Below are 23,839 nucleotides of genomic sequence, written 5' to 3'. Positions count from 1 at the left end.
AAGCTGCTTCCTCAGTATAGGTCTTCTTCTTGCAGCTGGGACGCCTCCATGAAGACTGTGCAACAGAGCTTTCTGTGCTTCACAACAGGAGAAGAGAGAGTCTATCAGCATTAACATCAGAGGTAATAAACGTTCACAGTTATTCTTTTTTCTCCTTTCATTGTGTTTTCTCAGCCATTCTATGTTATTTATATGGTCTGTTCTACCATGCTAAAATCCTTATGGATCTCTGGAAGTCCAGGCAGACTCAAAACAGAAACTTATGGAGAAACAACAGATGTCACATGCTGGCTTAACTCACATTAGTGAAATGTTTCACTAAGAGGTGGAAAATATCAACACGTGGCTCAGACAGCCAAGCAAGTTCGGGGAATTACAGTTCACAAATACTTAAAGAAATAAATTCATTCCTGTAACTTCTGGAAATAAATGAGGAAAGCTGAACTGAGTGCTTCCGGAGATGCTGTACAAGTGTTAACAATGGCATTCCAGGCTTTCTTTTTTGCATGCAGTACTCCAGATGGGGTTTCAATGAGTGTGGAGGGGCAGCACCACCTCCCTCCACCTGCTGGTCATGCTTCTACGCTTTAAGGCTTATGCTGTAAGGTCCTATATGCTTTAAGGTTTAGATTAGCTCTAAATGTTTGGGTACCTTACTTGTTCTGTTTGGCTTAGCAAGGAAGGTCTTCTCCTGAAGCATCCTCAGTCTTCGTCTGGGCAGCATCCTTAGAAATTACATGGACGTTACGTGAGTGGGTGCTCCAAGGGGGGAAGAACTCACCTTTCTGATCTGTTTCCTTTTAGGACGCAGTCCTGGAGAGGATTTGCTTTACTTGTTTCCTGGAGACTTGGATCACTAGATGGCTTTGACTGCAGCAACTTCTGATGTTCAAACTCTATTTTTCAGGTTTTGTTCACTTACTGCTATGCATTTTGTTTGCCTTTCACAAATGGAACTTTGCAAAATAAAGCACGGGTACTCAAATGAAGTGCTGCTGCGCCTCCTGTGCTGGAAGGTTAATGACCTATGTAACTTCTTTGCAAAGTATTAGTTCAGCGTGCATTGCAATATGTATTAACTGCAGCGTGAGAAAAATCAGTCCTGTCTAATTCTCATTTAGGAGATAGGAAAGCCTAATCCAAAAGACAAACAAACCCCAGAACCCGGAGACTTAATATCCAAAAGGTGAACAGGTAGGATTAGGGTCACCCTAGGAAGTAGCAAGTGCTGCAGGTTGGTTTGCTTAGCTCTGAACCACAGAGAGGCACCACAATGTGAAGGGCAAACGGAATGAAAACACATGCACAGGCGCTCCGCATACAAAGCGTTTTGGTTGCCCAGGACTTTGTCAAGGAAGCCCTTCTTGCCCCTTAGCCCCAGGAGTCTGACTGCATCACCCCTGTGATGGACTGAACAGCGACTGCAGTCACACACCTGAGAAAAACACTGATCTCAGTCCCTCACAAGAGCACTTAGAGCTGCTGTCCTGTGAAAGTCCATCCCTGTCCAACTCTGTCACAGCACTCTGTGTTACTGTGTGTCTGAGCGGCAGCTGGCCCACCTTCCAGCACTGCACAAGATGTCACTGTCCCCCCTTATTCAGTCAGCCTGTTTCCTCTAAGCACACTCGGCTTCTCCTCACACTGCTGGCAGTAAATATTCACCTCAAAATAGGACAAAATAGGTTTTGAACACAGGCAGAAATGGCTCCATGCAGGATTGAACCTGTCAGTTGCGCTGTATCTCTGTGGCCCCTTCATTAATTAATGCCCAGAACGCAAGCGAATGGACACACTTTCCTCCTGTAAACCTGCCTCTGCACCAGTCAGGTCTATAAAAGTCTGCTCTTAGTGCAAGGGCTCCTAGGAACTCAAAGCAGGACCAAGAAGTGGAAGTTACAGACATGCTGAGATCCTAATGAGCGCAGTGAATTATTGCTGCCCAACCAAAGCAGCCCTAAGAGCCAATCCTTAGAGTACCGTGCACATGATGAAGGACAACCTGTCTGGCTGTCCTGACGTCCAGAAGGGCCAACAGCAAACAGACGGCCAGACCTTCATCACACACTGCCACGCACTCTCGTGTTTGCACTGTTACTCCCTGCACGTGATTCTTGTCTCCGACTGCTGAACACCTCACAGCCCTTCGTGCCTGTAAATGTGCTCCCACCGCACACAGGTGGGCTCGTGGAACAGAGCCACCTTCCCTGCCTTGAATCTCATTGCAAACTGCTGCCCAAATACACGGCAGCTAAAAATGGAAGTGAAAATAAAGTGTTCTACAGAGAGTTATTTGGATGTTGAGATTGAAAGGTGCTCACACCAACGCAAATTCACCGACAGCTTAGCAGAGTAAATGCATTTATTCAGCTGCTGCTTTTGTGCTTGTTTGTTTGCAGATGCAAACACATGCGCACGTATGACATGCTATTACACATGTTTACATACGTGTACCTAAACACACCCCTATAGCCAATCGTGGCACGTATATATATGCATACAGGAGTCCCAGAGCAGTTTCTGTAACCCGAAGTTCTGTCCCAAAGCTCGTTTTCTGCAAAACCCCATTCGGCTGTAACACAACAGCAGCAGTTCGCTCAGACGCCTCAACGCTGCAAGTGCGGCACCTGCAGGCACCCTAACGAAGCCAAAGTTCCGCACTAAGCCGGGCGTCTCCTCGCCCTCTTCAGGCGGCGCCTTGAAGCTCAGCCCGCACGAAGCATCAGCAGCGGAGATTTGCCGCACGGAGGAGGCGGCAGCAGGTGGCGGTGCGCCGACTCCCCGAACGAGGCACGGCGGCTGCGGGTGGCTCCGCACAGCGCCGGAGGGTTCACTCGGGGACGCCGAGGAGCAGCGCTCGGGCGCTAAGGCGGCCGGAGGGGAGCCGGGCGGCACGGCCCAGCCTACCTGCTAGAGGGGGGAGCCCGGCGGCACGGCGGCACGGCAGCACACAGCGGCACGGCACCGGGCACAGCACTCCCCCCAACGCAGCCAATGCACGGAGGGGCCGGGCCGGCACCCGCGCGAGGAAAGGGAGACAGAGCGGGACGGACGCAGGTCGGAGAACAGACTTTATTGACAGCATTTACACGTACAGGACGCGACAGCTTCCTTGCAAACAGAAAGCACGGCGGCCATTAGACAGCCGGCACGAGTCCCGTCCAGATCCCGGCGCACAGCTCTTCCGAGCAAGCAGACCTGAAACACGAGGAAAATGGTTCAAATACAGCTGCCTCCAAGTAGCAAATCCTTCAAGCAAGCTCACTGTGGTTAGATTCAGCTGTTTGCGCTGCTCTGAATAAGTGCAACAAAGGACATCCCTGCAGACACACACACCTACGTGCAGAAAGAAGCAGCAGCAGCATCTGACCCCTTTGTTTTCAATGCAGAATTTGTCCTGGTTCCAGCTGAGACAACGTTGACAGCACAAACGTGGTTCTTGCTGAGAGATGTTTGCAGTCCCAGGGCTCAGTCGGGAAGCGCCTATAAAAGTATATTAAAATAATTGGGAATCCCTGGAAAAAGGAAAACGAGTAGATTCCTCTCTCATCCTCTGCTGACACCAGGAATATTTCTGCAGCAAAAGCTGATCAAGATTTTGAGATGGACTGCGTACTGGGCAGCGCTCGTTCCCTTTTGTTTGACTTCACATATTGCTGTGGGTGTCAGTTTAAACAGAACTATTGCAACAAGGCAATCCAAAGTCATAACACTTCACAGGACAACCATCTTGTACCTACACACACAAGCACAGTGATCAGCAGCAGCCCCCACAGCTTCAACTCGGTCTTGAAGGGACATACAAACCTTGTACAACTTCTGCACAAGTAGAAAAATGGGCCACAACTTCCCGAGAACCCAAAATGCTCATAGATAGACGTGCACAGAGAAGGCTGCTCTGTTTCCCTTTTAAGTTTCCTAGACATTCACCAGTCAGAAACCATTCCCTGCAGCAGATCAGTCTCTCAGAACCTGAACACAGCATGCCCCCCTGCTCACCTGGAAGCGACTAATTCCTTGTTTCTCACAGCTCAGAAATGCAAAGACATTCAGAAGCAAACATACCATAACTACAGCATCAGCAGCTACGTTGTCATACTCCACAAATGACGATGTGCTTCTAGAGGGAAAGGAACAAGATTCCCCATCATCCTTATTAGAGGGAGTTGTTTCCTTCAGACTTTGCTTTGTGGTCCCCATCTGTGGGTTTGGGATCTCTCCTCTCCTCCTTTGCATTTCTTCTGCAAGTTCAGAACTGCTTTTTCTGCAAATTAAAGATAAAAATCCCAATGGTTTTCATCTACTCCTGCTCAAAACAAGTACAGTAAGAACGTCATAGAATCGATCCATAAAAGTGATATGTAAATAGTATTACAGGAATCCAGTTCATGCTACAGCAAACACACACCTCAGAAATGCTTGAAGACTCTCAAGGAAAAAAACAAGAAGTGATCCCAGGATTCTGTGTTACTGACTATTCTGGCACATGGGAGTTTATGAAGCGTTAAAGGAACACTGAACAACCTCCACCCTTGAGAACAAGAATATGTGACTCGTCTCTGAACTAGAGCCTGTAACTACCAGATGCTCAGAACGGTTTCTGAGAGGAACAGAGACACAGACCTGCAGGAAGAACTCAGAAGAGCACACGTCACGTCATCAGTGGGGAAACACAATATAACATCATATAATATAAACATAATGTAACATCAGAAGGCACAGCAATGAAGTAAGGATAGAGGAGGTACAAACTGTATCAAAGCAAGGATTCTTTATTTCAATTCATCGTTTCCCAGCTGCTGCAGATATACCAGATACAAATAACAGTCAGAAACAGTGTGCACAAGTACAACAGAGAGAAGAAACTAAAGCATTTAAATACTGTAGAATGGTATATTAAAACAAGAAAACATAATTCAGATAGCTGGATGGACAGATAAGAGCAATATCCTCTGAGCTGTCAGGCTAGAAAGTCCCACGGGGAAAAGACAAAATTAGTACTTGTAGAAACATGGCGAGTACTGCATCAAACCCAAATCTTATTGGCAGGAGGCCGAAAATCGTAACAAATGGATGGGTGCATATCTAAGCATTAGACTGAGCTAGGAAAAACAATGACCCCAAGTCTGTCTTACAGCCTCACGGATGTCTGTATCAGAAGAGGCATCTGTCAGTGCCTAAACAGATCGTACATCAGTAGCATCATCCCTTGGTCAATCTGCCTATTTAATGTCTAAAACACTCCAAATTTCAAAGGAGACAGTTTAATCCTTTTCAATTTCTGAGGACAGACCTATAATTCTTACAGGTCACAGAGGAGGGCAGTGCTGCTCTAGTAGTACTAACTGGAAAGAGGATATCAATGACTCAATGTGGAAAAAACATCTAACAGAACAGGCTGACAGAAACATTCTGTCAGTACCTGAGTAATGGAGCTTTAGAAGATTCTGTTTGGCTTTCTGTGCATTCCAACTGTGCTGCTTCATGTTTATCTCCCACTTTTCCTTGTTCACCTATTTCTGTTTTCCTGCTGGAGGTTAACCTGCACATCACCTCCTCTTGACTGGACGCTACATTGTGAAACGATGCTTTCCCTGAATTCTCTCAAGTTTCACACTGGCTTCTCTCATCTACTGCTGTAATAGGCTCAGGCAGCAGGGCAGCAGTAAGAACATTTCTATTTGTTGAAGCCCCTTTCATTTGGAAAGGATTACCTGTAAAAGAGTTGAGAGTCATTAAAGAACTTCAGCGATTCCCTTTCATTGATAGCACTGTAGTCAAAAAATGAGCATAATATTAAAATGGCTTAAAAGATGAGGGCTTTTTTTTTTTTTTTCTCTTCAGTTTTTTGTCATTTTGTTTTTCAAAACCACCGCTAAGACTAAAGAATTCACAATCTACTTTTAAAGTCTGTAAAATCTCACAGACATTGTATGGAAAGAGCTGGAGAAATTTAGTTGTACAGCCGCACCCCCAATCTTTACAGCACACAACAGAGCTTAGTGAAGTCATCCAGCTGCTTACAATTCCACCATCTCTCTTTCAAGTTCACTTCGGAACCAAGAAGTACATCTCCAAACCCTCCAAAGGCTCAGCTGATTGAAAACTGTACTGTCGAGATTCTGCTTTCCTTCTGTTGATTTCTTCAGAGACTGATTAAACAGCGCATGTACTTTTTAAAAGACCAACACAGAATAAAAGGTGAACTGTGTTACAGCACAAGTTAGTTGCAGACAGGACCACTCGGGATAACGACAAGCATTAAACTGTGCTGTACCATGCATTTAGGTTAGTTTCAATTTGCATTTACAAGTTTAAATTTACCTACCAGAAGTTCTTGTACAAGGGCAAAGCCCTCTGCACTGCTGGAGCATCACACCTGCTCTTTTTACCTGAGAACTTACATAGGTATAGCAGGACTCTTTAAAGAATTGCAACACTTACTGTACTTCAGAATATTTTCCTTTGATGTTTCCCCCCTTCTTCCCAAGCTGAACAGATTTCATTCCAACCGTAATGTTGAAGTAATTCAGTTACCTTGCATTGAGGAATACTCCTACTCTAATGTACATTTAAAGTCAAAAACAAAGTATTTACCTCTCCACTTCATTCAAGCTGGTTCCACCAGATGTCACTGGGCTGATAAGTATCGGTGCTGGTAGTAATGGTTCTGAGGTCTGTTCCTGCAAAGCAGATGTATCGAACCCTCCTGAGTCAGCAAGGATTTCCACCAATGTTAAAAGGAATGTCTGTTCTTCCTCCGGACATCTGCGATCATCATTCACTACCATCATTTTCCAGGGAAATAAAAACGTAACAGAAATCTGTTATTCAAGTTCCCCACATCGAGCAATGAGCATGCAGATCTCCATGAAAGAAGGCACTGGGAATATCCTTCACACAACATCCTTGCTTTCTTCTGAGACAAGATACATATCACTCTGGAGCTCTTGCACTGCAGTAGAACCCTTATTATCCCCCAGAAGAAACAATATTAAGAATGCCTAGCAGGGATGAAGCTTTTCAGTCAGGTGTAAGACGTGCTGTTTAATCGAATCTGTGTAGCCGTGGTTGCCAGATGCCCCTCTGTCTCTATATATTGCTGTGAGGTATTCAGAGTTACTTCTTTAAGTGACAGAATTCTGCTGTTGCTTTATTTCTGTGCGTTTTCTTTGTGGTGGTGTTGTTCTGTTGTTTATTTTAAAATTAATGCGCCCTGCATTACTTTTAAATGATTTGCAGCTGAAAAGTGTGTTTTCTTCAATTATCACCTCCCATTCTCCTCTTCCTCTTGCTCTACACTTGCACAGTCCAGCCCAGCCGCTCACATTCACTGCTGCTGGCATTCACTTCAACATTTCAGGAGCCACTACAGCTCACTAAGCTGCTGGAAAAATACACGGGCTTTCTCCCTCTACCACCTTCAGGTTTTGAGGGGTATGTGAGTCAGTGCCACAAAGAGCTCTAACAAATGCTGAACACGGCAGAGGTAATAAGCAGGCGTTCACTGCTGAGAGAAAAGAGCAAGAACTTCCCTTCTATTGATATCTAAGCTCAAGGAGTCATCTGAAAGGTTTCCAAGTCTAGTTTGCAATAATGAAATTTAAATAAGAAGCAAGAGTGGGGAATGACACTAAGCTATCAGTCCTTTTGTTTGTTCATTAAGTAGATTATTTAATCATAACAACACATTTTCTTTTTTTTCTTTTAATTAATCTTTGCATCACTGTAAGATACACAACTTTTTTGCTCACTTAAAATATATAGTGTGCATTATACCTGAAGTCTCTTCTCTGCTGCTTATGTGTTGCTGCTGACAATCCTTAGCATTTGTTTCATTATGGAAATATCTGAAATAAAGCAACACGGTAAGCTTGACAAAGAACTCCACAAAAGAAAGAAAGCATGTCAGACTCCAAAGAGACATAAAACCTAAAATTGTGTTTTCTCAGCTTTTCCTTCAAGGCATTCCAGGTTGAAGGATACCAGACCAACCAGAGTAATATGTAATTCATATGCAGCTCACTGTCTGCATGGATGATCTCTTGAAATAAATTGATATTTCCCAGTGCACAACTCTGTCACTGATGACTCACATAACAAATTGCTCTAGGAATGTAAGTTCCACCAACCATTACAAAACAACCAAGTGTCAAAGAGAAGCACCCAGCTCTGCAACACACCCATCCTTCTATGGTAGAAGTTCTTTGCTAAGAGAAGGAATCCTCCATTGCAAGCTGCCTCCTCCTACTGTTTCTGCCACTCCAGTATGAGCACAGTCTTTTCTGCACCCTGTTCTAAAATGACACATCTACAGGTTGCACTGAGAAAACAAGTCACTGCAATTCAGCCATTCCACAGCAACTGCAAGTATGCTGGTATCAAGCAATGCTGGAGGTCTCAAGGGAGAGTGAATGAACCCCCCTCAGGAAAAAATCAGGTAATTCTTTATGCTAGAATGGTATCAACCACTGCAAAACTAAAGATGCAAAATATATCCATGGCCCAATAGGTATATGGGCCCTTTCACCCCCTGAAGGAACCACAGTCTGGAGGACATATGGTGGAGAAGGCTTACGCTGAAGAGTTGTGAAGGATTGTATCCCGTGGGAAAGATCCCATACTAGACCAGTGGAAAACCACGAGGAGGAACGTGTGGTGGAGGTACAGTATGATGGGCTGACTGCAGCTCCTGCTTCTTCTGTTCATGAGCAGCATGGGGAAAGGGGAGTCAGGAGTGAAGGTGTCAAGCTGAATGTGGGAAAGGTCAGGATGGGGAAGTGTGGTGGGGACGAGGTGTTTTAGTCTTCCCTGCTTCTCACCACTCAACTCTACTTTTAGTTAGCAATAAAATAAACTTTCTGTCTTGTAAAACGATCTCTCTGTCTACATCTCAATCCATGAGCTTTTCCATCTTACTTTATCCCACTGCATCTCATAACCAACCAAGCCACCAAGAATGGAAAGGGAGAAAGTGTTTAAATGCAGATATCCATAACCCGTAGCACTGAACTATATCCCTGTTTAAACTTCTGTTTCCTAACTAACTGGTCATACAAAACTAAGCATTTCCATCCTCCAAAATTATCGTACCGAAATAAACCAAAGCAAGACAGTAGATTTCACCTCCCTCAACCAAAACCGTAGCCCAGGCAATATCAAGTGCTCCTTACAAAGACTGAGAATGTAATTAAACTCCTAAGTGAAAGCAGTTCTGAAAAGCAATAGTTCTGTAAGGGTTGGACACATATCTCCTATGGAAACAGTACTTTCTTCTGGTCAGAGCTGAGTTAGGGACCTTACATACAGAGGACAAAGCTTAGACTCTGGCCACTTTATTATCACTTCACAACACGTCAAGTAAGCTGTAAGCTGGGGGTTGGAACTAGATAATGTTTAAGATTCTTTCCAGCCAAGCCATTCTATGATTCTACGGTTTGTAAAGTTTTCTCTTCTCCCAGTACAGATAGCTACAGAATAGGACTCAGAAAATGCACATTCCAACTCAAAGAAACAAAACTTTGCAATGCTTGGTCCATCTACTTGATAGAGAACAGAAGAATGTAGATAGTTTAAGCCTGTTCAAAAAAACATGAAAGAATCCAGCACCTCATGAGCATTTTTTTTTCTAAAATACATGAATTTTGAAATTCTCTCCAAGAGTAACCACAAATTGGTAGCATGTTAATGGAGAAGACACAAACAAGAGAATTGCATATCTACCTTTGTCCGCTTCTGGATTTTCATGCTCAGTTGCTTCCTTAAGCAAAAAGAAAAACATATCAGGTATTTACATAAAAATCAGTCTGCAATTTTAATGTAATGCATCCTGGTGAATTCTCAGCCCAGAGGTCGCCCTGGCTTTAAAATACATAGTAGGAGCTGACAAAATGTTACAGTTTTCCATATCTATAGTGTCACAAGCAGGCCTGGAAACCAGTCAGAGGCCAGAGCTTTGTATCTGCTATAAAATAAGAGAGAGAAAAGGAAGGAGACATGGTGAGGACACAGTGGGAATCTGTCTCCTTCATCAACTGGCTCCCAAAGGGGAAAGAACGTAATTATCAATAGTTCCTGAGAGATGGTTCCCAAAGTAGATGGCAATGCTGAATAAGATGTCAAAAACAAAGAGGCATTCTTACAGCTGGTAAGGTGTTTCCTTTTTCCTCCTCCTGTATGACTGGCTGGACAGACACACAAGAAAGACCTTCTACATTAGTAGCCACCGGCACATCAGGGATATTCAGAGATATATCCAGCTGTAAAAATTGGTTTGAAAGCATTTCAGTTCATCAGCCCTCGTAGAAAATCTGACAAATACTTTATTTTTTCCTAATAAACTACATGCTTAGCAGACATTGAACATCTCATGGAATCCCTCCACAAATCAAGTACTAAACAATACTGCAGGTTAAAGAGGGAAGCAACTGGAGGAAGAACTGGCAGTGCTGCTTGTAACCAACTAGAAGAATCAGAAAATCTACATTATCCAGCTGAGACCTTTTGAGCTGGTTATTTAACTCAAACGGATTTTGTTGATTTTATCATTTTTTCTGCTTTAAATTCTCTCACTGTCATTCAGAGCAAGAAACTGTATGATTAGTTTATGTAAATAAGAAGGATTTCAACAGGAGAAAAGAGGAAGAGAACTACTAGTAGTAAACCAAAAGGAGAGCTGGGAGCAATTTCCACTCCAGTGTTTGTTCAATTGAGATGATACTCAGTCTTGTTACATTCTTAGAGTTCTAATTCTAGTCTAAACCACAATTAAACACTAGGCCTTTACTCCAGGCTTAACTATAAAAGCAGTTCATGGGAGAGGCCAAAAACAGCTTTTGAAAAAATAATTGCCAAAATGTAAGGACCACAGGCTTTGGATCTGCCCGCACCAGACAGAGCAGGATCTTCCTTGAAATACCTCCAGCCTGTGGAAGGGTTACATTGGAGCACAGGGAAGGAGTGGATTCCACTGCTGTGTCAAACTCTACAGCCTAAACTAAAGAGATACAGGGCTGTATCTTGTAACAGACACATGTTTAAACTTAACCCATTACTTAAGTTTTATGTTACAGGAAGTATATCACAAGAACAAAGGAGGACAAACCTGCGGAGAAACCAGAAACTGTACTGGTAATCTCTCTCATTCCCTGACATTCAAATGTAGAACTGAAATGCTCCATTTGCTCCACCCTAGGCCTCAAAACATGCAGTAAGCACATCAGACTGTGCCTAAATCCAGTCCCAGATTAATTACCTGGTGAGCACCCTGCAGACCTGCTGATAGTTCATAACAGTGTTTGGATCCCAGGCTGATGTACATTCATCTGAAATCAAGTACATGTGTCAAGTAAACATCCTTGCTACTGTCAGCACTACTCTTAACAAACTAAACAAGTACTAGCAATTGCAATTGGAATAAAAGCTTCTGTTTGAAGAAACAAAACAAACATGGACACAGAACGCAGCTACATTATACCTCTTGCATCGTCTCCTCTATCTGAACAGGAATAGGTTTAGGAGATCTAAGACCTACTGGAACAAACACTGGTGCTTTGTTTACTTCCTCTTCAGCAAAACATTCATCTTCATCAACAGGCTCAAAGTCATCTGCTTCCTCCTCATCTTCTTGAGAAGCCCGGAGGGTCACCAGGCTGCTTGTTTTTGAACTTCTCTGCTCCTTCACAGGTTTCTTTCTGTGGGCAGTTTTCATGCTTTTGCCTCTAGCAACACTTGATTTCACTTCTTGTCTTCGATTCCCCTTCTCACAGTAACTGGCCTCGCATTCGGAAGCAGAAGATGGATCAGTTCTCAGCTCCAGTCCATGTTTTGGTAGTGCTGTCTGTTTTGATGACCTCCTAGGTTGTCTCCTAGAACACAAAGCAAGAGCACATAACATGAGTATACTAAAAATATCAATCAAGTCTAATACAATCCAAAACATTAAAAGAGACACCACAAGTAAAAACCAACTCAATGAACAGAAAAGAAGAAAAGGAGCACTGTGATCAAGAATACAGTCCTGTTACTTCCTGCAACACGCTGGCAAAAATGCATTCGGGTATTACTCCATCCGGAAACCAAATCTTCACATGTGCACAAAAGTACTGATCTTAAGCATGGAGTAAGCAGTTTCAGAGAGCTGAGAAGCTGCAGTATGAAATCTGCAATATATGGAATTATTAGAAACAAACAAATTCACTTTCACTTTGAGATAGGTGAAGCTTGCAAACTTTGTAAATCATGGGAACTTCTCTAGTTTCTCCTTTGCTAAAAGCACAGTACAGAACCCAAACTATGAGATTTTAGTTCATCTTACTAATGCCTAGAAACCAGAACTGTTAGATGATCATTAATTATCAGCTCCCGTTTCTTAGAACACAATCCCTTTGAATTAGCTACCGCTTCCATCCCCAAAGCGATGGTCGCAATTGCTCTAAGCAAGAAAAATTATTCCAAATTTCACCCTTAGAAGAGCTTGCATTGTCAACTGATAGAGAGATGAAACCAAGTACAGAGGACACTTCCAGCACAGTTTGTTTGGATAACTCTCATAATCCCATTGTCCCCAGCATGGGTATTTTTAAAGGACACTTCCAGCACAGTTTGTTTGGATAACTCTCATAATCCCACTGTCCCCAGCATGGGTATCTTTAAAGCTCTCCTTTTAAAGTCTGGAACTGTTACTCAGACCACAGTGGACTCCGGGGTAGGCTGGTGAGAGTGCTGGCTGTTCATTTTATGAAGCTGCAAACAGAGTAAAGGGTGCAGGGATTTCTGCACGCCTCTGGTATGGTTCAGGTGTATCATGGTTTTGTGCTGTTGCTGTCAATATTCTACATCATGACATCATGTGCAGTATGAATCATTAACTGAGGGTACAAATAGTGGCAAACTGTTTTGGTGGTAAAAGAAAGTGTAGTTGTTAATGGCATACAGAAGTACAACAGAGGGTATGCGGAAGTGTGGAAGGTTCATGCTCCAGTTCTGTGGAATGGCAGCATCCTGAGTACTCAGCTCTTGGAGGAGAACTACATATCCCAGGGGACGACGCGGCCAGAGACGAATCACCGGAGGAGGACACGTATATAATCTCGCTCCCAGGCTGGAAGGTCCTTCTTTTCGCTCTATCTATCACTTTTGGAGCGCTCCATCCCTGCCGTCTCCCTCTATCAGCAACGTTCCAGCCTGTCGCCTAGAGATTACAGTAGGCCCCCTGGTTCTCGGGGACTCTTTTTCTCTCCCTCTTCCTTGATGGCCCGAGGTCTCATGGGCCCATCGAGCTAGAAATAGTTCGCCCTTATTCTGCCAGTCCAAGTCAATTTGAGCCACCTCAATTCTGGCAGCTTGATCTTCTTGGTGGCATCTGACGTGGAAGAGCGTATGAAGCAGAAATGAGTTGCTGAATTCCTCCACACAGAAAAAACAGCACCCAACGACATTCATCAATAGTTGCTGAACTCTTGTGGAGCACAAAGAGTAGATGTGAGCACGGTGAGGTGGTGGATGCCGTGTTTCTGCAGTGGTGACAGATGTCACCTCTGCTGGTGCAGATTTATATGAGGGTGGTACGCAGGCCCTCGCTCGTCACCAATGAGAATGCATTGCTAATGGTGGTTACCATGCTGAAAAACGGCGCGTGGTAATGGAGCATTATGCTCTACCAAGTGATCCATCTGTTGTAGTTTGCACAGGAATAAACAGGAGGCATTACTTTCAGAGCGACCTATGCAGTACGCACAATGATGGGAAATGAAAACATTTCATTAAACGACAATTGCCACAATTTTCAAGCGTGGGTGCTGAATGAAACCCCTGAGCAATTCTTAAAGGGCGGAGGAAGAAATGAAGCACGTCTGGTCAGCTCCAAGCGTTCTGGGCTTGACACAGACATCAGTGCCGACACAGACTGTTACAGTGCCTGTATCAGACACGCTTACAGCACAGCGCTGCAGCAGCAGACTGTGTTATCCACCACACGGTTTGCCAGCACGAGACAAGCCACCAGCTGCAGGCTGGGCCTAACAGATGCCTCACGCCCTTAGCAAGGCACAGCAGGCGGGGCTGAGTCAGAGTCAGCAGCGCAGTCGGCACCCCCCCACCCAAGTCCCGTCCTGCACAGCCCGGCTACGACGAGCAACGCGGTACCGGCACAAAGGTGAGGCAGGAGGGCCCGCTCTGCTGCGTGCCCCTCGGGGTGACTCGGGTATCCGGGCCGTGCCTGGACCGCCTCTATGGGCAGGAAGGGCTGCTGTGTGCGGGCGGCTCCCTTACCGCCCAGGCAGCCCGCCGGGAGACCCTCACGGCCCAGCCCGCGCTGCGCCCCTCCCCCAGGGGGCCGGTCTTACGCACCGCCGCCGTTACAGGCCCGACGAGCCCCGCTCCAGGCTCCTCCTTCAGCGCCGGGACAGCAAGGCGGGCGGCGGGGCCGGGACAGACGGCGGCAGCCCACGGGAGGCCCACCGGGCCGAGTTCCGACCGGGCCGAGTTCCGACCGGGCCGAGTTCCGACCGCGGGCCCAGCGCGCACCGAACCCGCCGCGTCGCCCGGAAGTGACGCACTCGTGGCGACGAGCGGAAGTGACGCACTCTCGGAGCGCCCGCCGGAAGCGGCGGCATCGCGGCGTGGCGCTAGCCAATGGGCGGCTTGTGGCAGCGCTCAGCTTCGTGTCACTGAAGGACGTGCAGGAAAACGTGCGCTTTCAAACCATGCGCGCTTCAAGTCATGGTTCTTTGTCTGCCAGGTTTCAGAAGCTGAAAGGCTTTCATACGTGGGGAATAACTTCAGCAGCGGAGCCATGAAATGCAGCTCCCTGTGCAGGTATGGGGAGCTGGCCACACTGTGCGAGAGACAAGAAGGTGAAAGCAGAGGAACTGCGCAAATGAAATGGCCTTGTAGCCTTCTGTCAAGGTGACTGGTGAGTTCCCATTGAGGCCGTGGTGCGAATGAGGAGGATTTGGGCAGTTGATGTCATCTGGCAGCCGCACCATTTTGCACGCTGCTTCCTCGGGAGCTGTGATCTTACACATAAGTGGAGTTTAGATCTGCTGGAGAAGAGTGAGAAGGTGTCTGCACGTGGCTGAAACCTGGGGACAACAGCATTATTCCTTCTTAGCTGTCCAGATCAGTATCCAGGAAACCAGGGGGTCGTTGGTCAGCATTGAACTTCTGGGCCACAGTCCGGAGGTGCTGTATGAATTAATAACTTGTCTGTGCCTCGTGCTGTAATGGGAAGCCTTGGTGAAATCACCAGTTTTCACACGTGCTGGTTTTAGAAGGTGACCTTTGTAGCCTCGAGGCAGCTCCCATGAATTCCTAAGAACTATTTTGCATGGGGGATCGTTCCCATCCTCTGGTAGAAGAACCTCTTGTATAAGTGGAAACCAAGTGTAAAATCATCTTACTTTGTCATAGCTAACCTACAGAGCTCTGAAGTACATTTGGTGTGTGTGTCAGGCTCCTGTTAGTGAGTGCTGTGCCCCGTGAACGCGCTACATTTGTCCTGCAGCGTTTGCTCGTGGTTTATGTCTACTCTGACCACGGGGGTTACTTAAAGTAGAAGTGGGGTGACACAACGTAGAGTAAACAGAATTGCAGAAACTGTTAAGACGAGGTGCTTCCAGCCATTTAATGTCCTTGTGCTGGTTCTTTTGACGGGGTCATGATATTATTAAATTTTTCTCTCCAAATACAAACTGGATGATGCTTAAAGGTCCAACTCTAAGGATTCTATGAGTCTGATCTATGATTCTGTGGTGAGGAGCAGCACAAACTATTTGGGTTTGCTCCTCTGAAGTGTGAAATGAAAAATAACTTGCTACAAATTAACCTGTTCTATAGATTTCAAGTTAATTTTTCTCAGCTCTGAGACTGTCAATGGTTATCATTTGCACTTGTTCTCCCCAGGTATTTTCTTGGTGTTTAAACAAGGATTCTGGGCAAATGGAAGTCTATAATGCTGAAATATTCAACATGCAACCTTTACTGTCAGGTAGGACAGTTCTGTATTTAACCCTGGTGCCGAGGTCACAATGTCTTGGAAATATGTATGCATTCAAAACTGACTAATTGGCTACTGACAGCATTGCCCTGTTTCCTCCTACTCTTATTTCTGCTGTGCTGCCTTAGAATGAGGGAAGGAGGATACATCACTCTGTCCACGCCTGGGGAGCAGTATGGAATGAAAAAAGGGAGAATGAAGCAGAATCACAGCTGATAGTCAGGGGAAGAGTTAAGCAGAGAGCTCGGGTGTGGGAGGGTGGAAATACCAGAGTTAGAAATAAAGTTGTCACTGCTTAGGATAATTGCAGCCCTTCTCCTGCTGAGGGAAGCTTGGAAATAATCAAGTTAGTAGACTGAATCGTTCACTGAAAAAGAAAACAGCTTTTCCCCAGCAGAACTGCTTTTTATTACTGAATCTAGTGGAAATAATCCTGAGAATATGATCTTTAAGGAACTGTTTTCTTTTTTAGGCAACAGGAGCTTAGTATTGCTGCAACCTGTGCATTATGCTTTTAGATTTTGTAGCAAAAATTGTCCCTCTTTATTTTAGGTACATAATCTTTCACATTCAACGTATTCTATTAACAAAATCCTGTAGAGAAGACCCTGAAGTGGTGTACCTAGCCCTTCTGTAATTGATTAGAGGGGTACCCAGTACATGCACTTTCCTGCCTGCTGCAAGCCAAGCATACTAATTTTTATTCTTTTGTAGATAATTTAATTCCTGATGACACAAGGGATTATCAGAATAAATCCTACAGGGAAAAGGTAAGGTTGAAACCTGATATCATAATGTGCTGTAGTTATCCAGCAGACAGTGGTAAATACTTGTCTGAAACTGAGATGTTTGATTTGTTGCAGGACAAACTTGTGCAGGGTCAGCATTCTTTCTATGCACTGATGGTTTTTGAGACAGCATGTTGTTAGTGTTTAGCTTAGCAGTATGTTCCTAAATACTTTAGACTTGTCTACAGTCCCAGGTAAAACATGCCCTTTTGCATTTCTTTGTCATATGCTTTGTTTGTACCCAGCGTTATGTTTGGAATTACTTTAAAAACGTACCTGTAGAACAAGCAGTGGTTATCTGGGTATTCTTCCTGCATGCAAAGTGTCTTGAGTTCAGTGTGTTGTCGTTGCTTCTGTGTTATACACAGGTGGATTTGTGCATTGAGGCATTTGGTACCAGCAAGCAGAAGCGAGCTCTGAACTCTCGGCGAATGAATGCAGTGGGCAATGATATTCTCAATACAGCTGTGACAAAAGCAGCAGCAGATGTTATAGATGCAAAGGGGGTAACAGGTAAGAATGTTGTCTGAGATGTTGAGGAAGGCAATCAAAATTACCATTTTCCTGTTTTTTCCTTGCCAAACATGGTGGGAAGAAGAAGGGTGTTTTCCTTGAGTAAGAAGGGAGGAGGTTGGTTTAACTGCTGAGATGGGCACGTGTTGGGGACCTTGCCAAACTTTTTATTGGAAAAGGAACTGCTTTATTATTTCGCTAGGAAAAACTGTGTTATCACTGTCCATCTCTGCCCATTTTTGGTGGTGTTCTAGAAGTCCACTCTTTGTGGCTTTGTCTGCACGGTCCAAATACTCTCTTCTTTCCTTCTTCCCTCCAAAGCTTTGATCCAGGATGTGGCCCAAGACGATGAACAGAACACGTCCATTTTCCTACCACCATGTCATGAGGATGCTGACAAACCAGAACATGTTTACAAGTTTGACGACAGTATCTTTTTCAGTGACCGTGTGGTTTCTGGTGCCTGTAAACTTTCCTGTTGGCAGTCTGGCATGTGGAGAAAGTGCTGCTGGGCATGTGACAGCAGGGTTGAGCCTTCTCCCCTCACAAACCAAAAGCTGATAGCAGGAAGTTAGTATGTTGAGGCTTTGGGGTTCCCAGTTCTGTATTCTTCCTCCCTACAAAGACAGGGGTACTATGCCTGCCTGTTGGGAGCTGTTCAGCTAAGAATAGCAGTGATGTCAGGAGTATATGAGAAATTATTTGTGTTTGAGCCACTGTACCTCAGAGACACTTGGTTTGGTTACAACAAGTTCTGTTGTTACTTTCTGCTAATTTATAATTTTTTCCCCACTTCCCTATCTCACACCTCCCATAGCAAGAGCTGACAGACCATATCTCACTGTGAGCTATTCAGAACCAGAAAGAACCATGTTCTTTTCTTTAAAGTCCATCCAGTTCTGTCTCCAGCAGAGTATGAAGCATTGCAGGGTCCAGCAGCAGCCTTTATTAACATCACTCCAGAGGAAATTGCCAAGAAAACAGAAGAGAAAAGGTAATACTTCCACAGGCAGCCTTTTAATAGCTAAGGCTGGCATTATGAAATCGTGGTTCTTCTTACAGGCAGGATGGCAGCTGTAACCAGCTAGTCCTAATCGTGTGCCCCTGGTGGCGCATTGGTATAAAGTGCTGCTTGTGGCACCGAAGGGCCCGGGTTCGAATCCCCCTTGTGGCGCAGGGGGTAGAAGTGCCGCTTCGCTACACAAGGGGCTCGAAACCCGGGAGTTGGACTCGATGATCTCTAGGGTCCCTTCCAACTCGCAGGATACTATGATACTATGTGCCCCGGTGGCGCAGCGGTAGAATTCCCGTTTGCAACACCAGGGGGCCCGGGTTCGAATATCCCCTGTGGAGCAGGGGGTAGAAGTGCTGCTCTGCTACACAGAGGGCTCGAATCCCGGGAGTTGGACTCGATGATCTCTAAGGTCCCTTCCAACTCGCAGGATACTATGATACTATGATACTATGATATGATACTATGATACTATGATACGTTATGATATTCTCTGGTCTTCATGTTCCCTCTTTCCTCTTCAGCCATTGCTCCTTTGTCTTAGAAGAGCTGAAATTCCTGCCTGCTGATAAGAAGAGCAGGGACCGCAAAGCTCGATGCCTCTGGTTCCTGGACATCCTTATTAAGTTCAGCTTCCTGAAAATAATCAAGAAGAAGCGTAAGACAATTTTCAACTCTTACCCTTTTCAGCTGCCTGCTGGGACTTGGTTTGTAGTTACCATAATAGCAAACAATGAAGCTTCCCAGAGTTACCTGTTTGATAAATGGCTACATGCAGCAGTTACAGTTCAGCTTGTTTCATGATGAGGTTCAGCATTTCCATGCCATTGTGGAGTTTTAGATCTTCACCTACTGGGATATACGTGTGTCATTCTCTTCAGTCCTTTTCTAACTGTCATACATCAGGGTCCTGCAGTGAGATCCTATTTGTAGGAGATAAAATAGTTTACATCTGAGTTTGAGATTCCTTTTTTGCTTACAGACAGTTCATGGTTTCTGTACCTGAAAACATTTTATATCGTCAAGCTTTACTCCTAAGCCAGGAGGCAGGAAACTATCAGTGCTCTTCCTCATCTAGCCTCCATTTTTTAGCTGCAAGAGGCATGCAGTACACAATGCAATCTTTAGGTGTTTTTGTGCTGTCTTTGTGTCAGACTTTTCTTAGTATCTCAGTGTGTGGATGACAGTCTTCAGAATGTTTCTTATAAAGTGGCAGGAACTGCTTTTCTCAAAAGCAGTGCACAAATGTTTGGATTGAAGTTTTCAGGACTTGCTGTATTTCACAGACCTTGTGTTTCTGTTTCTTACAAAAATTCCAACGTTAGCCTTTTCAGTGACTGGTAAGATGGGTGAGGAAGGTAAATCTGTCTGTAAATATCTTTTTGCATTGGTGGAGACGCTGGGGTCATCCAACAAGAGTTAGTCTAGGAGGCTTGAAATGGATGTGAAAATAGCCAGTCTTGGTGCTCACTGTGAAACCCCTTTTTATTCTAGATCCAATGGGTCCTGAATGCCCCCACATCATTAGCAGGAAGCTTATGAAGAACTTCACTTCACTGACCTACAACAATGGCGGGTAAGGAACTGTGATTGCTTTGATGTTATTGATGTTCAGAGGATGTAGAAAACAGCTTGAAGGGCCACAGAGTCATTATCAAATAGCACTGCACCAAAACGGGAACAGCAGAAGCTTCTCTTGAGTAGCAGGCCAGGCCAGGTAAAATATTCTGTTATGGCTGATGTTCATCCATGAATAATGGAAGTCAGAAACATAACTGGGAGAGGCAGAGTCATGTGTGCTTAAACAAGCCTGTACCTGTGAATTTAGCCAGGCTCACCAGGCTGACTTGATCAGCAAGAGGGAGAAGATTTGTAATTGCTGCTACAGTGCCTTTTCTCAAGAATCCAACAGCCTCTGCGTAGCATAACTGCCATTGCTCAGCCATCATCTATCTGCTGTTTGCTGTGAACTGGAGGTTAACAGAGAGGTTGAATCCGTGTGGGCCATCAAGGGTGCATTTGTTTATAAAGACTCAGACCAGAGGTGAACAGTAAAAATAAATGCTTTCAGACCTGCTCTGTGTGTTGTGTATGGCTGCAGTGAGTACCTTCAGATCAGCTTCACCTCGCTGTCATCTTGCCAGTGTGCCACAGAGACAGAAGTATTTGTAGACAGTGATTCAGTCAAGTCTATAAACCTGTAAACATCTCCAGAGACCTGCACTTTTGAACAGAAACATAGGCAGTTGTTGAGGAAGACCTTGAGGCCTCTGTGATCAGGGACCTGTGTTTTTAAAGCTCTTTCTTCATGTCTCGGAAATGCTTGTCATAGCTAACTGGGGCTCCAGTTCTGTCTGCACCTGGTGGGTGGTTGTGTTTTGGGTTTGCTAACTCTCTGCTTTTCATCTGTTCTCACACTTGCTGTTCAGTGTTCAGAATTTAATCTCTGCGTCGCTGAAGACTAAAATTGCAGCATATGTCATTGCACTGGCTCTGCACATTAAAAACTTCCAAGTTGACCTCACTGTCCTGCAGAATGACTTGAAGCTCCACGAAAGTAGGTGAGTCATGTTTGCTTATGCCTGTTAAGATGCCTGTGGTCCTCGTGCAAGCAGTCCCTGGGGAAGAGGGCTCTGGAGCCTCTTCTGTGCCCAAATAATACAGTGATACCCGCTGTGAGTTCCCTATGTTGCAGTTAGACTCTGAGTGTGTTGAAGTTTTATATTCAAGCCCTGCTACGTCTAATGGGGTAGTTCTATGTGTCAAAGCTTTGAAAGAGTGCTTTTCACAAACCTGCTCAGGTGCACTGTGAGGCTTTTTGTCCATCTGAAAGTGGAAAAACTTGAGTCAGGCAGCATCAAAATGGCAGAAAACCTATCCAGGTGCTACCCAGTGCTGTATCTTGCCTGCTAAGTCATGTTGCTCCTCACTGAATCCCTTCTTTCAGCAGAGATCTGGTGTCAGCTAGGTACCAGTCTGGATGCAAGTACAGATTTGTATCTGACTGTAACTGGAAAACTAGAAACAGATATGTTGGGGCTTCTCCTAGAAGGATTTAATATCAAGATTCTGGGATAACTGGAAGTTATCGGGGCTGTTACCAGCCCTTGGTTTTGTGAGCTCTGTAGTCAGATTTGATGTAAAGATTTCTGGGCTTTGCCTCCAGTTCTGCTCTTTGTTGACTAATAGTGGCATTAACAGTATAATCTAATGTTGGTTTCCCACCTTTTTAAAATTTTATTGCTTTGGAAGTAAGCTTTTCAATAAAAGACATGCTCTTTTTCTGCAACAAACACCAAAGTTTTTGCTTTTAAGTGCTCTACTGGAGCTGGGAGCATAGATTGTAGCGTGGTGATAAGAAAAAAGTGGGAGAAGCAGCAACATGTTGGAAAAACAAAGATGAGGGATATGGCTGCGAGGCTCTTGATTTAGCCATGGAATGATCATTGCTTATGGTGGGAGGTTTGTTTGAATAGCACCAGATATCTCTTGCCATCTGAATCTGTTTTTCTTTTAAAGACGTAATGTCAGCTGAGAGGATTCTGAGGTGTGTTCTCATGGCCCCAGATGAGGCAGGACTTTCATTTCCTTGCTGCGTTTGCTCAAACATGCTTCATTCTGTGTTTGACAAGTCTCCAGGTGTGTTCTGGCTGGTGCCATCTTGATCAAGCCCTGCTCAGTACCAATCTCATCCAAAATGTGTTTACATCTAGGACTGCTGTATTTCAGCAGTTAAGAGGAGCTGCTCTCTGTACTAGGTTCTTTCCATCCTGTCACTCGTGGTATAGGATTCTGTTGGAAATACGGGCTGCTTGCTTTTTTTTTCTCCAAGATTGCTGTACACTGAGTAAGGCACCGTGGGTTTATAGTACTCTCTGGGGTGCTCGTGTCCAGTTTGGTAGTGTTCTAGCCTTTCCAGCAAGGCTCCCTGCCTTGTAGTATTTAAATACTTCCAGTTTGCGTTCTGGTGGTTGTGTTGGGATGCAGAGCAGACATCCTGCTTGCTTCTGCCTCCTAGCTTCCCTCCTGAGGTGAAAAAGCTATTGCTCATTTCTGCAGTGTCTTTCCCAGGAGACCACTCTACCCCACTAACACAACGTTTCTCTGTTGTTTTCCAGGTTGATGGACATTGCAAGGGCCATGCGGTTGAAGGTCTCCAAGGCAAAGGGGATGCCAGGACTTGAGAAGGATCAAAATCACAAGCTTGGCACCCTTTCTCTCCCCTTGCCTGTGCAGAAAGCATCAGGGAGCCAGAGGAAGCGCAAAAAGATGAACTGAGAATCTGGGAGGTGTGAGCAGGGGTGAAACAGTTCTGTTCTCAACAGTTGTTCTGCACACACAGCATCATGGGGATGCATTTGCCTGTTGGATTTGGCTTTCCAGCATCATGGCACAGCCCTGTTGAAGTCTCTGTGCTGACGGGAACAGCTGTTATTTCATTAAACTGTTTACCTTTCTTACGTATTTAGAAAATGTATCAACCCTTTGTCTTTCCTCCTGTCTGTGAGGGGAGAAAGATGTACACAATGTGCCAGAACAAAATCATGTTGTTAGGAATTGTAGGTGCTGTGCTGACTGCGTACTTCAGGCGGGTTTTACCCCTTTGTGACACAAATGCAGAGATCTTGGAGGTTACCCTGAGGATGGTGACCATGCAGTTCCCTGAGAGCTGTCCCAGCACTCCACCAGGAGCTTGCCCCAAGGCAAGAATGCTCTGCATCTCTCAGCTGGACCTCCCACAGGCCAGGAAGCACTGCAGCTCATGCTGCTGACCCTTGCTCTGTTGAGCCTGACAGTGCTGAGAAGGGCTTGGCTCTGACTGCCCTTCAGACAGCTGAGGGCTTTGCTGTACTAGTCAAGCTCAGCTCCCTCCATCTCACCTCATTGGCCACATTCCTGTCAGGCCTCTGCTGGACCCTTTCCCCACTGCTGCAGAGGTTCTGAGGGACACCAGCAAGGATGCTGAGCGCATCACTGCTCTTGATGTGCATTCTACTTGCTGCCAGTGAGAAAAAGGGAGAACAAAATGAGTGACTTAGAGCCCTGCAACATCCCTCCAGAAGGCAGAGAGGATCTGCAGAGGTAGAGCTCCTTCTGGCGGGCCAGCAGCAAAGCATGGACATACAGGCATGCCTTTTACTGTGTCACCTCCACATTAGCGAGGCTTAACTTAAAAAATAAAATAACCCCAGTGCAATGTCTCTTCATCCTGTTCGCTTCTCTCTTCAGGTCATATCTGTTGAGATCTTGGAAGCTCTGCCAGGAAGATCAGAACTGTTTCTGTTCCTGAAAGTAACTGTGGTTCTTCTGTCATGATAGGACCTTCTGAATGGAATCCTGAGGATCCATCAGCCCCCTTCTGTGCAGCTCAGGCAGAACCAAATCTCAGAACTCTCTCTCCTATATTTATTTTTAACAGTTGATTTCTGTTTGCCTTGTTTACTTTTTTGGGGGCAAACAACTCTTTCTGATCTACATCAGTATGAACTGTGCAAAGGTAGGCATCACTTCTGGTGGCAGCTTTCTTTT

General features: G+C 45.1%; 1 protein-coding gene and 1 pseudogene across 6 annotated transcripts; one reads left to right on the top strand and one right to left on the bottom strand.

Moving 5' to 3' along the window:
• Positions 1–2,469: 2,469 nt before the first annotated feature.
• Positions 2,470–14,488, bottom strand: LOC140264919 (transcription factor TFIIIB component B'' homolog). 6 transcript variants are annotated; one of them, XR_011906155.1, is made up of 8 exons: positions 14,350–14,488; positions 11,477–11,867; positions 9,724–9,760; positions 7,780–7,850; positions 6,598–6,784; positions 4,066–4,264; positions 3,337–3,483; positions 2,470–3,198 (listed from the first exon to the last, which is right to left on the bottom strand). XR_011906155.1 is itself a non-coding variant. In XM_072360821.1 (5 exons), exons 2-4 carry the CDS (start codon positions 11,708–11,710, stop codon positions 7,801–7,803), a joined length of 321 nt encoding a protein of 106 aa, XP_072216922.1. In that variant the 5' UTR covers positions 11,711–11,867; positions 14,350–14,488; the 3' UTR covers positions 5,723–6,784; positions 7,780–7,800. The 6 variants fall into 6 exon arrangements, 2 of the variants coding, with proteins under 2 accessions (XP_072216922.1, XP_072216923.1); XR_011906153.1 differs by having other exon boundaries at positions 2,470–3,483; XR_011906154.1 differs by lacking the exon at positions 6,598–6,784 and having other exon boundaries at positions 2,470–3,483.
• LOC140264918 (DNA-directed RNA polymerase I subunit RPA49-like) lies at positions 13,726–22,932 on the top strand (annotated as a pseudogene).
• Positions 22,933–23,839: the final 907 nt, after the last annotated feature.

The sequence above is a fragment of the Excalfactoria chinensis genome, unplaced genomic scaffold (assembly GCF_039878825.1).
Source record: "Excalfactoria chinensis isolate bCotChi1 unplaced genomic scaffold, bCotChi1.hap2 Scaffold_343, whole genome shotgun sequence".
NCBI lineage: Eukaryota > Metazoa > Chordata > Aves > Galliformes > Phasianidae > Excalfactoria > Excalfactoria chinensis.
Note: the sequence above shows the minus strand (reverse complement) of the source record. Positions and strands in the feature narration are given on the sequence as shown.